The 16,940-nt window shown below is 46.6% G+C and overlaps 1 protein-coding gene across 2 annotated transcripts in view; it reads right to left on the bottom strand.

Moving 5' to 3' along the window:
• Positions 1–16,940, bottom strand: part of CFAP157 (cilia and flagella associated protein 157) — a 202,134-nt gene that overhangs the window by 123,479 nt on the left and 61,715 nt on the right. For both annotated transcript variants that reach the window (XM_085614126.1, XM_085614125.1), the window contains exon 4: positions 10,602–10,869. In XM_085614126.1, the coding sequence (XP_085470252.1) occupies positions 10,602–10,869 (268 nt within the window). The remainder of the gene's footprint in view (positions 1–10,601; positions 10,870–16,940) is intronic.

The raw sequence follows: 16,940 nt of genomic DNA, 5'->3' as shown, positions 1-16,940 counted from the left end.
CACGGGCATTCATGCAAAGGATTACTATCGAATCATGAATGCATGGACATTCATGCAAAGGATTACTATCGAATCAAGAATGCACAGGCATTCAGGCAAAGGATAACTATCGAATCATGAATGCACAGGCATTCAGGCAAAGGATAACTATCGAATCATGAATGCACAGGCATTCACGCAAAGGATTACTATTGAATCATGAATGCACGGGCATTCACGCAAAGGATTACTATTGAATCATGAATGCACGGACATTCAGGCAAAGGATAACTATCGAATCATGAATGCACAGGCATTCACGCAAAGGATTACTATTGAATCATGAATGCACGGGCATTCACGCAAAGGATTACTATTGAATCATGAATGCACGGGCATTCACGCAAAGGATTAATATTGAATCATGAATGCACGTGCATTCACGCAAAGGATTACTATTGAATCATGAATGCACAGACACTCATGCACAGGATTACTATTGAATCATAAATGCGTAGGCATTCATGCAAAGGATTACTATTGAATCATGAATGCGTGGACATTCAGGCAAAGGATTACTGTGGAATCATGAATGCACGGGCATTCATGCAAAGGATTACTATGGAATCATGAATGCAGGGCATTCAGACAAAGGATTACTATTGAATCATGAATGCATGGGCATTCATGCAAAGGATTACTATTGAATCATGAATGCACAGACACTCATGCACAGGATTACTATTGAATCATAAATGCGTAGGCATTCAGGCAAAGGATTACTATTGAATAATGAATGCAGGGCATTCAGGCAAAGGATTACTATGGAATCATGAATGCACGGGCATTCATGCAAAGGATTACAATGGAATCATGAATGCAGGGCATTCAGACAAAGGATTACTATTGAATCATGAATGCATGGGCATTCATGCAAAGGATTACTATTGAATCATAAATGCGTAGGCATTCATGCAAAGGATTACTATTGAATCATGAATGCGTGGACATTCAGGCAAAGGATTACTGTGGAATCATGAATGCGTAGGCATTCATGCAAAGGATTACTATTGAATCATGAATGCGTGGACATTCAGGCAAAGGATTACTATTGAATCATGAATGCACAGACACTCATGCACAGGATTACTATTGAATCATAAATGCGTAGGCATTCATGCAAAGGATTACTATTGAATCATGAATGCGTGGACATTCAGGCAAAGGATTACTGTGGAATCATGAATGCACGGGCATTCATGCAAAGGATTACTATTGAATCATGAATGCATGGACATTCAGGCAAAGGATTACTATTGAATAATGAATGCAGGGCATTCAGGCAAAGGATTACTATGGAATCATGAATGCACGGGCATTCAGGCAAAGGATTACTATTGAATAATGAATGCATGGGCATTCATGCAAAGGATTACTATGGAATCATGAATGCACGGGCATTCAGGCAAAGGATAACTATTGAATCATGAATGCACGGGCATTCATGCAAAGTACTACTATCAAATCATGAATGCACGGGCATTCATGCAAAGGAACACTATCGAATCATGAATGCACGGGCATTCATGCAAAGGATTACTATTGAATAATGAATGCATGGGCATTCATGCAAAGGATTACTATTGAATCATGAATGCACGGGCATTCATGCAAAGGATTACTATGGAATCATGAATGCACGGGCACTCATGCAAAGGATTACTGTGGAATCATGAATGCACGGACATTCATGCAAAGGATTACTATCGAATCATGAATGCACGGGCATTCAGGCAAAGGATCACTATCGAATCATGAATGCACGGGCATTCAGGCAAAGTACTACTATTGAATCATGAATGCACGGGCATTCAAGCAAAGGATTACTATTGAATCATGAATGCATGGGCATTCATGCTAAAGATTACTATTGAATCATGAATGCATTGGCATTCATGCAAAGGATTACTATTGAATCATGAATGCACGGGCATTCATGCAAAGGATTACTGTTGAATCATGTATGCACGGGCATTCATGCAAAGGATTACTATCGAATCATGAATGCAGGGCATTCATGCAAAGGATTACTATTGAATCATGAATGCACGGGCATTCAGGCAAAGGATTACTATCAAATCATGAATGCATCATTCATGCACAGGATTACTATTGAATCATGAATGCATGGGCATTCATGCAAAGGATTACTATCGAATCATGAATGCAGGGCATTCAGGCAAAGGATTACTATCGAATCATGAATGCATCATTCATGCACAGGATTACTATTGAATCATGAATGCAGGGCATTCATGCAAAGGATTACTATCGAATCATGAATGCATGGGCATTCATGAAAAGGATTACTATCGAATCATGAATGCACGGGCATTCAGGCAAAGTACTACTATTGAATCATGAATGCATGGGCATTCAGGCAAAGGATTACTATCGAATCATGAATGCACGGGCATTCAGGCAAAGTACTACTATCGAATCATGAATGCGTGGACATTCAGGCAAAGGATTACTACTGAATCATGAATGCACGGGCATTCGTGCAAAGGATTACTATCGAATCATGAATGCACAGGCATTCAGGCAAAGTACTACTATTGAATCATGAATGCGTGGACATTCAGGCAAAGGATTACTATCCAATCATGAATGCGTGGACATTCAGGCAAAGGATTACTACTGAATCATGAATGCACGGGCATTCGTGCAAAGGATTACTATCGAATCATGAATGCACGGGCATTCATGCAGAGTACTACTATTGAATCATGAATGCACGGGCATTCATGCAAAGGATTACCATGGAATCATGAATGTGTGGACATTCAGGCAAAGGATTACTATTGAATCATGAATGCGTGGACATTCAGGCAAAGGATTACTATTGAATCATGAATGCACGGACATTCAAGCAAAGGATTACTATTGAATCATGAATGCACGGGCATTCAGACAAAGGATTACTATTGAATCATGAATGCGTGGACATTCAGGCAAAGGATTACTATTGAATCATGAATGCACAGGCATTCATGCAAAGGATTACTATTGAATCATGAATTCACGGGCATTCATGCAAAGGATTACTATGGAATCATGAAATCACGGGCATTCATGCAAAGGATTACTATGGAATCATGAATGCACGGGCATTCATGCAAAGGATTACTATGGAATCATGAATGCATGGGCATTCATGCAAAGGATTACTATTGAATCATGAATGCAGAGCTGGAGGGGCAAGATGGCGGCCGTTCACTCGGCTGAGTGAGCTGGGTGTACGCTTTCTCCTGGACAACTCTCCTGATCACGGATTATTACGGCTCCAGGGGAGGAAAGTGTGAGAGCTTCCTCATCCGGACGCGATAATCTAAGACACTGATGGTCATGCTGTGGGGATCACCGCTGCTACGTAATCGACTTACCAGCAGTATTCTGTTTTTGTGGGTCGGCTCTTCTGCGTACTGCTCTGGCCACCGCAGTTTGTTTCACCGGTTTGGACTTCCGTTCAGCATCATGCCTCCGAAGGTGCCGGGGAGGAGTTCCGTGGCGGCAGGGAATCGTGCGCTTGCAGCCCGAGCAGCTGGTCCGGTGAAATCGGCCGGCGCAGAGGGGGAGTCGCCGGTCTCTCAAGAAGACATGTCAACTACTGGGGACGCGGTTCGCAGTCAGACAGCTTCCACGTCACCGGTAAACGCTAGGCAGACCCTCCCTGCAATGTTTAAATCTCAAAATGGCAAAGTGAAGACTCCGCAGCCGCTGGGTAAGAACAAACGCGGACAGCCGGCGCCTGTATCTTCTAAGTCCATGGACGTTTCGGCTATGGAGAAGGTAGGCGCTGCTCTGGTTCCTGCGGGGTCAGCCTTGTTTGCTATGGGTGTGATATCGGGAGAAGGGGCAGAAGGAGCAGCTCCCCGGCCTGAGTCTGAGCCTGCGGAGGCGGGGATCGAGGGTAGAGAGAACAACAGTAAAACTGCCCATCCCGTGCCTAACACTGAAGTCCAGCCAACACGATTAATTGCATCCAATGGAACTCTGGGAGATGTAGTCCCAATTGTACCGATGGGTGAAAATGTGGCCTTTTTTGAACCAAAGATTGATGGACTGCTTCCCCAAAGCAGGGTTATTACAGACGTAGGGGGCCAAGAGGCCCATCAGAGTGCTCTGGTTAATCATAATGGAAGCGCAAGAGACTTAGAAGGGGGAGATACATTTTATTCCTTGTCTGAGCACACTGGTTCATCGGAGGAGGAAGGTTCGAATAAGGATTGGACTGATAATGACAGTGAGTTCGGTGATTGGCGAACCAATGAAGTGTTAAGGGCAGAAGCTTCGCCCCTTGGTCCTCGCACAGTCCGAAAAGCCATTAGAGAACAGGGGGCCCTCTTGTCAAGCATAAATCCAGGCTCATTGGTTTGGGATTATTCCTTCTCTACACAATCTGGTTTGGGGGGTAACCCCACAGATTAGGGGGGGGGGGGGGGTGCAGCAGGGCTAATCCCTCCCAGCCGCCCTCTGGAGAGATGACACTCTCGATTATCTACCAAATTATTTTGGCCCATCGCTAAGAGTCTCGTCAGGAAAGTGCGCGAACCCAGGTTGCATGTCAGAGGATGAAAAATTCAATTCGCAGAGTGGCCAAAACATGCTCTGACATCGCGTCCAGAATTGTTGAGGCTGAGGAGAGAATCTCCACTCTGGAAGACGACCTGGCTACTCAGAAGGGCATCACAGATCTCATTAAAACGCAAAGGGAGGATATGCTCTGGAAGCTGACAGATCTTGAATAGGGCCAGGAGGAACAATCTCAGGATTCTGGGCGTTCCCAAAGGGAGTGAAGGGTCGGACATTAAGCAGTTCGTCGTGGAACTATTCACTGAAGCGTTTCCTGATGTTAAGCAGTTGGACTGGCGACTTGAAGTTCAGCGTGCACATCGCTTTCCGTTTAAGCAAAGGCAGAGGTCTGCCCAGACTGATGATAAGCCTCGTGCAATATTAATTTGCCTGAATAATTACCTAGCCAGTGAGAAGATCTATGACCTAGCTAGACCAGACAGGAAGAGGACAGGGAAAGGCTGCAAATTTTTTGTCAGACCAGATTTGTGTCCAGTAACTGTGGAGCTGAGGTGGCAGCTCCGCCAGTTAATAGCACCTATTCAGTTGAAAGGGGTTTAAGCATTCTTACTCTTTCCCTCTAAACTGAAAATTATTCATCAGGGTCAGACCAGATTTTTTGCTTCTGAAATCCAGGCGAAGGAGTTCTTGAATGCAATTTAGTCATTAATCTGTGTCTCTTCTAAATGCTTCTCTTTTCCAGGAGTCTAGGTTAGTAGAGGGGGGTATGGGCCGATTGTATGGGAAAATCGTTGTTTTTTCTTTTTCTCTGGGACTTCTTTTTTTTGTTTATGGTTCCATTAGGCTCATCCCATGTAGTTGTTTATGATCGGGGGAGGCCGCAGGGGAGAGCGGGGGTGAACCAGCTCTTTTCCATCACAAGGACTTTGGCCCAGTTGCCTTATAAGGGGGGTGAGGGGGTAGGGGGGCTCCGGGGCGGGGGGTAGTGGTGTTGGAGGGTGGGGGGGTGGTCTAGGTGCGAGGCAGGGGGAGGGTTGGTGGGGGTGAGGAATCACCAAATGCTTGAATTTTCCTGCCTGTCTCGTGCTTTTGACCCATCTCCTCTATTATTCTGGGGACCCAATTGTGCTCAGTTCTTTTCTTATCTAACCATGCCAGTAGCTTATTTGCTTCGACTCCTACATCATACAGCCTATGTTGCGTGGCCCGAGCCAGGGTTCTGGCACTGTCCTCCATTAAGGCCCTCAGTTCTTTTTGCTTTAATTGTATTTTGTGTCTTATATTTGTATTATTTGCCTTTCCTTTCCCCACCAGGGCCTCAAGGGTGGATACCTCCTTTTCCAGAGCAAGGCATTTTTCTTTTTTTCTTTTCTTGTCACTCCTATGTGTGTCTGCCCTCTAATCTCTGCCTTGAACGCTTCCCAGAGTGTTACCTTTGAATCAACAGAACCCACATTGTCTACGAAATAGTGTTCAGCCCCTGCCCTTAGGGCCCCTTTGAATTGGGGGTCCTTAAGATACCATGGGTCGATTTTAGAAGGAAAGGTATAATCTTTCTGGGGGCCCTCTAGAGTCACTTCTACTGGAGAGTGGTCACACTCCTCGTGCTTTGTGGATTGCCCTTAAGAAGTCCCCCAGATCCTGGGCTGGAGTAAGAATGTAGTCTAGCCTAGAGAGGCTTCCATGGGACGTAGAGACATGCGTATATTGTTTGACCCCAGGGTGCTGATGCCTCCAAATATCACTGAGTCCCATGGTTCGGAGGAATTCGCCCAGCGGACCTAGTCGCCTCTTCACCACTGCACCTCTCAGGGTGTCTAAGTGTCTTGAGACAACGTCATTCATATCACCTCCAATTATTAGCCGGCCCTCTGGGAGTGCCAGCACTAAGAGACCCAGCCCCTTGTAGGCCAGGGGGGAATATATCGAACACAAATTTAAAGTCCTGCCCTCCCACTGACCACTCACCGTCACATATCTACCCAATGGGTCAGACCATTGCTTCGCTGTGGTGTATGGAAATGATGCCTTACACAGTTTTCCTACCACCCGGACTCTGCTGTGTAGCCCGCATGTGCCACCAAGGTGTACCCATATCTATTCATTGCCTTGCATTGATTACCGAGGAGGTGGGTCTCCTGAATAAATAGACAATATCCAGAGTGTGTTTTTTAATACATTGCAGCACCATTGCTTGCTTCAGCCCTCCAATCAGTCCATTGACATTCCAGGACCATATTTTTATAAGTCCTCGAGGGATCGCAAGGGGCATCATTGGTTGAACCTAGTTTGTTCTCCCTCCTCCCACCCGGTCCTATGGTGGATTGTGTGTTAGCTGGGATGCCGATCTGTCTAGCATTGTAACTTCTCTGTATTATTTCCTGGGCTTTAAGCTGAACTGTATTGCTACTACAATAATTAACCCCTAACCTAAAACAAACACCCTCCTCCCCCTGCTAAATAGGTTGTACATTCCCAACTTGTCATCCCGCAGAGGGCCTGTCGCCCCAATACTAAACTATTTCAACACACTGTAGGGGGTGTCCCAGCCGCGGGCTCTGCCACCCAAACCGAGCTGTATTGACTATCCTTGTTCCTACCTTGTTAATCAAAGTCTCTCACTTACATATTTTGTAGATCCCCAGTCTTTTATATGTTGAGTATATTTAATGCTATGGCCCCTCTACCCACCCCTCTTTGGGATGCCTCAGGGCAGCATCTCCGTCTGTTCAACTTGCTGCGTCTCCTGTTGTTCTTTCTCCCCCCTCTGTGGCCTCAGGAAGGCGTGTTAGATCCCTATTTGATTGATCTCAGTCGGGGTTTCTTTGGATCTGCCTTGATCCACTTGTTTGAGTACAGCTTCCCGGATATTGCCCCTCCAGCCATTCCCATAATTCTTCTGGATTGATAAAGTGCCATGTCTTACCGTCTATTATGATTTTGAGCTTAGCTGGAAGGAGCATCATATACTTGATTCCCCTCTCACATAGTTTTCTCTTTGCCTCCTCGAAGCTCCGGCGTTGTTGCTGTACCTGTAAGGTGACGTCTGGGACGAACCTGATTTGGGTATTTTCGAGCTGTATTTCTCTGGCGGCTCCGGCTGTTTGGAGGATGGCGTACCGGTTGCGGTAGTTTAGGATTATTGCGATAATTGTCCTTCGGGGGGCCCTGGGCTAAGGCGGCGGGATCGGGCCCGATGCGCCCTCTCAATTGAGAAAAACGTGGACAGTCTCCTTGGTTTCAATTTGTTCGTAATAAAGTCCTCCATGAAGAGCTCAACACTGGGGCCCTCAGCCCCTCCGGGACCCCACCACTCTACTGTTGTTCCACCTGGCTCCGCCCTCCTGGTCTTCGAGTTTGGCCGCCATCATCGTGGTGTGGTGGGTTAGTTTCTGCACTTGCCCCTCTAGCCGTTTTGTCACTGATTGTAGCTGGGCAATGTGCGTTTCAGCCGTCGTGACTTTATCTTTGAGTTTGGACAAATCTGTTCTAATTTACTTCCATCAACACAGCGTCTATCTTTGGCTTTAGGGTGCCTTTCAAATCCTTTATGGTGGCCATTATAGCATTCAAGGAGAGTTCGCCCGCTTCCTCACCTCCCACTGCGAGTGAGGGTATCGGGCCTCACCTCCCACTGCAAGCAAGGGTATCGGGATTGTGTAGCTGTCCATTTTGTTGGACTGCACCACAGGATCTCCTTTAGATTTCACCATTGTAGGTTTGGAGGCTCAAAATCAGCTGTCCCCTCTCTCAGCCCTGTTTCACTGAACCCACCTCTCAGCCCACAAGTTCATACACCGCCCTCCAGGCCCAAGGCTTTCGGGATTCGCGCATCAGCACTCCAAGGGAATGCTCTCACCTGGCTGTCTTGTATATTTGATTTTTTGCTGAATCCTCGATCGAGCGTAGGGGGGCCTCACTCTATGATGTCATATGCCTGGCTTTGGGGCCTTATTCCACTTGTCCTGCTGCCAACAAATCGAGGCAGACGCCTGCAGTCTCTCCATCGGCACCCAACGCCTTCATGCTATTCAAAGGCCTCTGGTTGCCCACCTCCTACTGCAGCATGAGTCGCTCAGGTTCGCCAAGGCTCAGGTGGGCAGCGAGGAGGGGCAACACCCAGCTCCGGACCCCAATCTGAGGCTCTGGACCCCCGTTATCTATGTCGCGGCTAGATCCTGCCGGATAAATCATCCACGGAGTGCAGATCTCCGGACCGCGGCGCCTCACAGCGTCCGGCCTGCACAGGCTCCACAGCAGGAGGTCCCAATGGGCTCCCGGGTCCTGTACATCACCTCTGAGCCTCAGGAGTCATTTCTCACTGCCATGAACATCAATAGGGAACAAACGTCTCCGGTGCCTCGGTGCGATTGGCTCCTCCTTCCCTACAATTTCCGGTCAGGCGCAGTCACAGGCCTCGCCGACGCTCCCAGAGGGCACCCCAAGACACCTTTCTCCTCCTGCGCGGTTCTCTCAGCGGGCACCTTCTGTCTGATTTCGGGGCCATGGGAGCTCCGACCCACATTCCTGGTCTTGGTCTTGCGGCCTTCGGTTTCGAATCCTCGACCTTACTTTTCTCCGGTAAATCTCGGTTGTCTCGGGTCTATGTGGATGCACGTAGATCCGGGAATGTAATTCTAGTGTCGGATGGTCGAGAGGGCCTTTGATTATGTGCGGATGGCAGGATTAATCGCTGCTAAGCGCAGAGCTCAGCCAAGAGCGGCCATCTTTGCTCGCGACCAAGCCACGCCCCTACATTCCAAATCTTGTTTTAGGTCTTTTTTAAAGTTTGACACCAGTCTTTCAATTTATAATGCTGGGTGCAGAAACTCTCAAACAGCAGGTACCTCCTCTCTCTATGCACCTTTGGACATTTGGATTCTACAACTATTTTTGTGCAGGCCAAGAATTTGGACCCACAGCCTCCCAAAAGTGTTTTGGCTTTTTATTTACAAAGGAAAAATGGCAAACAACCCCTGAAGTGAGCACACAGCCAACACCCTGGCCATGAACCCCAGATCTGAAACCCCTGAAGAGAGCACACATCCCACACCCTGGCCAGGAACCCCAGAGCTTAAACCTCTAAAGGAGGTACACATCCCACACCCTGGCTACAAGGCTAAGGGCTGGACTCTCTGATGGGAGCACACATCCCACACCGAGTCCATGAGCCCAAGAGCTGAAACCCATGAAGGAAGCACCCGTCCCACACCCTGGACATGAGCTCCAGAGCTTAAACCCCTGAAGAGAGCACACATCCCACACCCTGGCCGTGAACCCCAGAGCTGAAACCCCTAAACGAAGTACCCATCCCACACCCTTGATGCGAGGACCAGGGCTGGATTCTCTGATGAGTACACACGTCCCACACTGAGTCCATGAGCCCAGAGCTGACACCCCTGAAGAAAGTACATGCCCACACCCTGGCTATGAAGCCAAAACCTGAAGCCCCGGACAGGAGCCCACGTCCCACACCCTGGCTACGAGGCCAATGGCTGAACTCTTTGAAGGGAGCACACATCCCGCACCGGGTCCATGAGCCCAGAGCTACATTCCCTGAAGGGAGCACATATCCCATACCCTGGCCATGAGCCCCAGAGCTGAAAAACCTGATGGCAGCCCCCGCCCCACATCCTGGACATGAGCGCCAGATCTGAAGCCTCTGAAGGAAGCACGTGTCTCACACCCTGGCTATGAGCCCCAGGGCTGAAATCCCTGAAGGAAGCATTCGTAACACACCCTGGCTATGAGGTCAAGGACTAGAGTCCCTGACGGGAGGACAAACCCCACAGCCTGGCTATGAGGTCCAGGGCTGGATCCCCTTAATGGAGTACAAGCCCCACTCCCTGTCTGTGAGCCCAAGACCTGACAGAAGCTATAGTCCTACAAGAGGCAAAGGACATGAGCCCCTGAAGAGAGGACAAGCAACACTCCCTGGCCAGGAGGATCAAAGACATGAGCCCCTGAAGGGAGGACAAGCAACACGCCCGAGCAATGAGGTGGATGGAGGGCGAGCTACTTCTTACCTTCTGGCTGCTCAGGTTGGTCTTCACTAGCTCTTTCTCATTGTGCTCCAACAGCTCAATCTGCCGGCGCTGCTGGGTCTGCAAGTCCTTTAGGTGGTCGTTCTCCTGGATCAGCTCCATGCTCTTTTCAGACATCTTGGCCAGCTGTGCGCAGATGGACACGTTCTCCCGGATGGTGCGCTTAGTTGTCTCTGCCATCTGAGAGCCCGAAACTTTCCGAAACTCTGCTGCCACCACGTTTACTCTCTGCACCGTCTCTTTCTTCAACCTGTAGCAAGAAAGAAGGGTAGAACAGCCTGTCAGATAAACATGGCCTCCCCTTGTGAACACTGGGCTCACTGAAGATATCTACAAGATGATCAAGTCACTTTAAAAGACCGGCTACATCCCAACAGGCCCCTTTTACAGCCACTCAGATCACCCACACGAACCTGCAGTCAAACACATCTAGAAAGCTCTCCCAATAATCAGGAACTTGCCTCTTGCTTACAACTCACATGTGCACCCCTCAGACAGCCTCTGGTCCCAAGGGATATGTACCTTGCACACTGTTTCCATACTATTTCCGGACACTGGAAGCTGCTTCCTTGAAATTGCAAAAACTTAGCCCACCCAAAACAGTCCCCCTGTCTAGATTCCAGACTTCAAATACAAAAATTTTACCATCCTCCCAAGCCCCATCATCTCTGCCATCCCCACAGACTTCCTTATCCCTTAGTTACGTTTTCATGAGTGTAGCCAGCTAACTTCAAAACAGATGACACAAGTTAGGAATTTGCTGCCTTTGCTGGGAGAACTTCAGTTTTTGATATATAAATCCGACTTAACAAATCTCTTTTATTTTAAACGTGTATCCTTCAGTTTCTGTCTTTCACTGTCTGAACACCCTCCAAGCCAACCAGAGTAAAACTTTGCAGCAGGTTAAAGTGATGCACATTCCAGCTGATCATGAATTTTTCAATCTCTGAACATGTTCCAATTCGGCGTCCGCTCGTTCCTAGAGGATAGCTCCCAGAAGGTTTTGCTCCTTCATAAAGGATAGATCACAGAGTTCTGCTCCATCTTAGAGGGTAGATCACAGAAGGTGTTGCTCCTTCTTAGAGGATAGATCACAGAAGATTTTGCTCCTTCATAAAGGATAGATCACAGAGAGTTTGGCTCCTTCTTAGAGGGTGGATCACATAAGGTTCTACTCCTTCATAAAGGATAGATCACAGAGTTCTGCTTCTTCTTAGAGGGTAGATCACAGAATGTTTCGCTCCTTCATGAAAGATAGATCACAGAGAGTTGTGCTCCTTCTTAGAGGGTAGGTCACCGAGTGTTTTGCTCCTTCATAAAGGATAGATCAGAGAGAGTTGTGCTCCTTCTTAGAGGATAGATCACAGAGAGTCCCGCTCCTTCCTGGAGGGTAGATCACAGAAGGTTTTGCTCCTTCATAAAGGATAGATCACAGAGTTCTGCTCCATCTTAGAGGGTAGATCACAGAAGGATTTGCTCCTTCATGAAAGATAGATCACAGAGTGTTTTGCTCCTTCATAGAGGATAGATCACAGAGTCCCGCTCCTTCCTGGAGGGTAGATCACAGAAGGTTTTGCTCCTTCGTAAAGGATAGATCACAGAGAGTTCCGCTCCTTCTTAGAGGGTCGATCACAGAAGATTTTGCTCCTTCATAAAGGATAGATCACAGAGAGTTTGGCTCCTTCTTAAAGGATAGATCACAGAGTTCCGCTTCTTCTTAGAGGGTAGATCACAGAAGGTTTCGCTCCTTCATTAAGAATAGATCACAGAGAGTAGTGCTCCTTCTTAGAGGGTAGATCACAGAAGATTCTGCTCCTTCTTTGAGGGCAGATCACAGATGATTCGGCTACTACTTAAAGCATAGTTCACAGAAGCTTCCACTCTTTTTTAAAGGGTAGATCACAGAAGGTTCTACTCCTTCGTAGAAAGTAAATCACAGAAGATTCTGCTCCTTCCTAGAAGGCAGATCACAGGTGATTATGCTCCTTCTCAAAGGGTAGATCATACAAGGTTCCACTCCTCCTTAGAGGGCAGATCACAGAAGATTCTGTCCCTCTTAGAGTGTAAATCTCAGAAGATCCAGTCCCTCTTAGAAGGTAGATCACAGAATTGTCTACGCTCTCTTAGAAGGTAGATCACAGAAGGTACTTCTCCTTATTAAGAGAAGATCACAGAAGGTTATGTTTCCTCAGTTATTATTAGGGTTTCAGGTACTTCTTAAAATGGGAGAAATTAGAGATACGACTAATATGCCCTGGTGGAAGGTTCCAATTTTCTACAGCAAAGTAGGAAAAGGATCTACCTCCAGTTTTACATTGGTAGATGCGAGGGGTGGAGTCTAGTTCAAGGCTGGGGGATAGTGAATTGCATGCAGGTTGATGGAGTGCTTTTTGGGCAATGCATACGATTTTAATTCAGGCACGTTTGAGCATAGGAAGCCAGTGCAAGTTTATAAGATGCTGAAAGACGTGCGATCATGCAGGGGGATTGAGAATGAGATGGGTAGCATAGTTCTGAGTCACGTGAAGATGGTGTAGAAGAAGATTAGAGATGCTAAAGTACAGGGTGTTCCCATAGTCCAAGCACGATGCGAAAAGAGCCTGGACAACAGTTTCGTGGCTAGAAAATGAAAGACAGGAGAAGTCTTCATGAAACTTTGGCAGCATGCAAAGACCTGAATGAGCCTACATTTTTGCAGACTTGGAGGGAGATGGAAGCAGGACTAACTCTTCTGGCCAACCAGCCAGTCTATCCAGTGTGGGAAAGTTTGCCGAACATGAGGACCGCTGTCATTTAGGGTAAATCACATAAGGTTCTGTTATTTATTAGACGGTAGATCACAGAAGAGTCTGCTTCTTTGAGGATAGATCACAGAAGGTTCTGCTTCTTATTAGAAGGGAGATCAAAGATTCTGCTTCTTCAAGGATATATTACAGAAGGATTTTCTTCTTAAAGGATAGATCACAGAAAGTTCTGCTTCTTAGAGGAGAAATCACAGAAGGTTCTGCTTCTTCTTAGAGGGTATATCACAGAAGGATCTGCTTCTTCTTAGAGGATAGATTACAGAAGGTTCAACGTCTTCTTAGAGTGTAGCTCACAGAGGGTTCTGCTTCTTCTTAGAGGGTAGATCACAAAAGGTTTTGCTGCTTCTTATAGGATAGATCACAGAAGGTTATGTTTCTTCGTAGAGGATAGATCACAGAAGGTTCTGCTTCTTCTTAGAGGGTAGATGTTAGTCTGTCAGCCTTAGGGTGGTCTTCCTGCAAACGTTTTGTTTTTACCCCTCCTATTTTTGCTGATCTCAGGACTGTGTACACTTTACCACTGCTAACCAGTGATAAAGGGCAGGTGCTCACTCCTTAACACATTGTACCATAGGCTTATTCCCAATTGGCATACTTAATTTACTTATAAGTCCCTAGTAAAGTGTTACTACATGTACCCAGGGCCTGTACATGAAATTCTACTAGTGGGCCAGCAGCACTTATTGTGCCACCCACTTAAGTAGCCCTTTCAAACATGTCTCACGTCGATTCTAAGAAGCTTGCCTCCCGCATGCCCTTTTATTGCAAATTTCTTGTTGACTGCAGCCTCGACGATGATGAATGTTCTTGCATCGCAGCCTCGCAGCTCCTCGGAAACAATGCATCACCTCGACTGCACAACGCATCTTTAATGCCAGACTTTGCATCACAAGGCCTCATCAATGGGATACTTGGCGATGACGCAGGACATCTCATTGCAGCTTCGCAGCTCCTTGGAACCGATGCAACCTCGATGCAGGACCTCGCAACACGCTGAACCATATTATGAGATACTCTTGTTCAGTGGGCCTAACTCGGTCCCTGTATCCATCCTGTGCTCCATTGTGGTCGGCCTGAACGTGTGACTTTGTCACGGTTCGGCGCAACCAGATATCCACAGTTTGTACGTGAGGCTTTTTGGTGCTATTTTCAAAGAAATCTTTAAAATTGCATATCTCCAGTTCGACTGATTGGATTTTTGTTTTTTTGTTTTTGTTGTATTTATTAAAGATTTCTCTATTCTTCTACATCTGGTGTAGGATCATGTATTTGTGTGTTTTCACTGTGTTACTGTTTAAGGTGTTGCCCAAATTCTTAACACATTCCCTCTAAGTTAAGCCTGACTGCTCTGTGCCAAGCTACCAGGGGGTTGAACAGACATTAATTTGGAGATTGCTTTTGACTTCACCCCGACAAGCATTGTCGTTTCTGCTTGAGTAGGGTTTTACCCCCTCCACCAGCAACCCAATTTCTTACAGTAGATCACAGAAGGTTCTGCCTCTTCTTCGAGTGTGGATCACACAAGTTTCTGCTTCTTCTTAGAGGGTAGATCACAGGAGGTTCTGCTTCTTCTTAGAGAGTACATCACAGAAGGTTTTGTTGTTTATTAGAGGGTAGATCACAGAAGGTTCTGCTTCTTATAGAGTAGATCACAAAAGGTTTCCATCAGAATTTTCCTCAATGAAAGATGAGTCCGACATGTGGAGATACATCGGCATATGTAATAGTATCGTTATAGCAGGACCTAGCTGCCAAGCAACGGTGTGCAGAGTGGGGTTCTCCACTGTTCAGCCCGGCTTCAAACCTTTAAATCATTTATATGGTCCTACCAAGTTTATTTGAAATGCCAGTTATATGTCAACAATACTTAAATGTTATCATTGTTACTGGCTGAACACTCAGGTGGGTACCTTGGTACTATTCAAAGGCGTGGATAAAGGTGAATGCATCAACCAATATATCATTCTATTTGGATTAAGTATTGCCAGTTAAGGCCTGCACTGAGACGTTTTTGGGAAACCTGTTAGGAGTAAGCATAAAGTTAAGAACTCAGGAGTGTGGATGGGACAAAAGCTGTCCTTGATCTTGCACTCTGCAGCTACAGACTGCGGGGCCATATCTTCAGATAATGCAGCCTTGGTGCCGGAAGCTCTCGACAGTATCAGATGCGACCACTGCAATAGCTGCTCTACCATCCTGCTCAAATATGTCCGATCCAAACAAAAGCCTGATAAAAAATTAGAGCATTCATACATACAGGGCCTGATGTACGACGTTTGTACAGCTAGATGTGCAATTTGCATGCTGGCGGCTTTGCGAACGACCCCTCTTTTTGTGATGTGAATAATGTACTAATCAATTGCATTGCAATATGTATATTCACAGTGGGTCACAAAATCTCCTACCGCTATGATATTTATGAGACAAGATGAATTTTGTTACTATCTACAAATGGCCCTGTATTTGCACTCCATGGTTGTGGACTTTGGTTTTGTTTTTTAAAAGCAGCCGGTGCCTCTTGAAGGGACATGCGCTGCTTTAAAAAACACACAGTGTTTTCATTCAGGGTAGAGAGTGGGGAGCAGGTAATGGAACCACCCTAGACAAGTGTTTACCTTCCCGGACGCCACCAGACATGATTTCCTAAGGAGAAGGTGTCCCACAAGAACATCTTTGACCACCCCAATTTGGGGGTTGGTATCTGATCAATGGTTTACAGCTGCGACTGCAGTCACAACCTATTGATGCACCCAATTCTGACTCACTCATAGGCGGGTCCCTGTTAAACTCCCCCCTTCTATTTGTGGTACAGAAATGATCAGAATTACTCTTGCAAGTCACAAAAGGAGTTCTTAACATTTTTCAAGAAACACACTGCAGCCCTGGGGATACTTTATAGCGCTCGCCCTCGGGTGTCGACCTAGGGCCACTTTACATAACACGGCTAAACTACATTATCCCTGATGAAAGATATGAAAATGGCTCTATATACAACAATATCCATCTCAATGGAGTATTCAGTTTCAAACATGATTTAGACATAGATTAGCGTGCAAGTGAACTGCACTCTCATTGGCTGGAGGGGTGCCTATTTTATGTTCAGTACTGAGAAATACAGAAAATCAAACGTGGAAGAGAACATAACAAGACAGTGACAATAACTTATTCCCATAGTCTTCGGTTCGTGGGGGAGGTAATCGCAGAGTATATCCTAGATCCAAGGTCTGGTCAGAGACAGTGGTTTGGCCAGAAACTTTCAGTACTTCTAGTTGTGTGTATCAGATCTAACAGTGCTTTTGCACAGTAGAAATAAGCGAGGAGGTCATGGAGGCGAGGCGTAGCGGTGTGCGTCAGATCTTACAGTACTTTTGCACAGTAGGAATAAGCGAAGAGATCAGGAAGGCGAGGCGTAGTGGTGTGCATCGGATCTAACAGTACTTTTGCACAGTAGGAATAAGCGAAGAGATCATGGAGACGAGGCGTAGCGTTGTGCGTCAGATCTGACAGTACTTCTACA

Source organism: Triturus cristatus, chromosome 1_2 (genome assembly GCF_964204655.1).
Source record: "Triturus cristatus chromosome 1_2, aTriCri1.1, whole genome shotgun sequence".
In the NCBI taxonomy this organism is placed as follows: Eukaryota; Metazoa; Chordata; class Amphibia; order Caudata; family Salamandridae; genus Triturus; species Triturus cristatus.
This window is presented reverse-complemented; position numbering and strand designations above follow the sequence as displayed.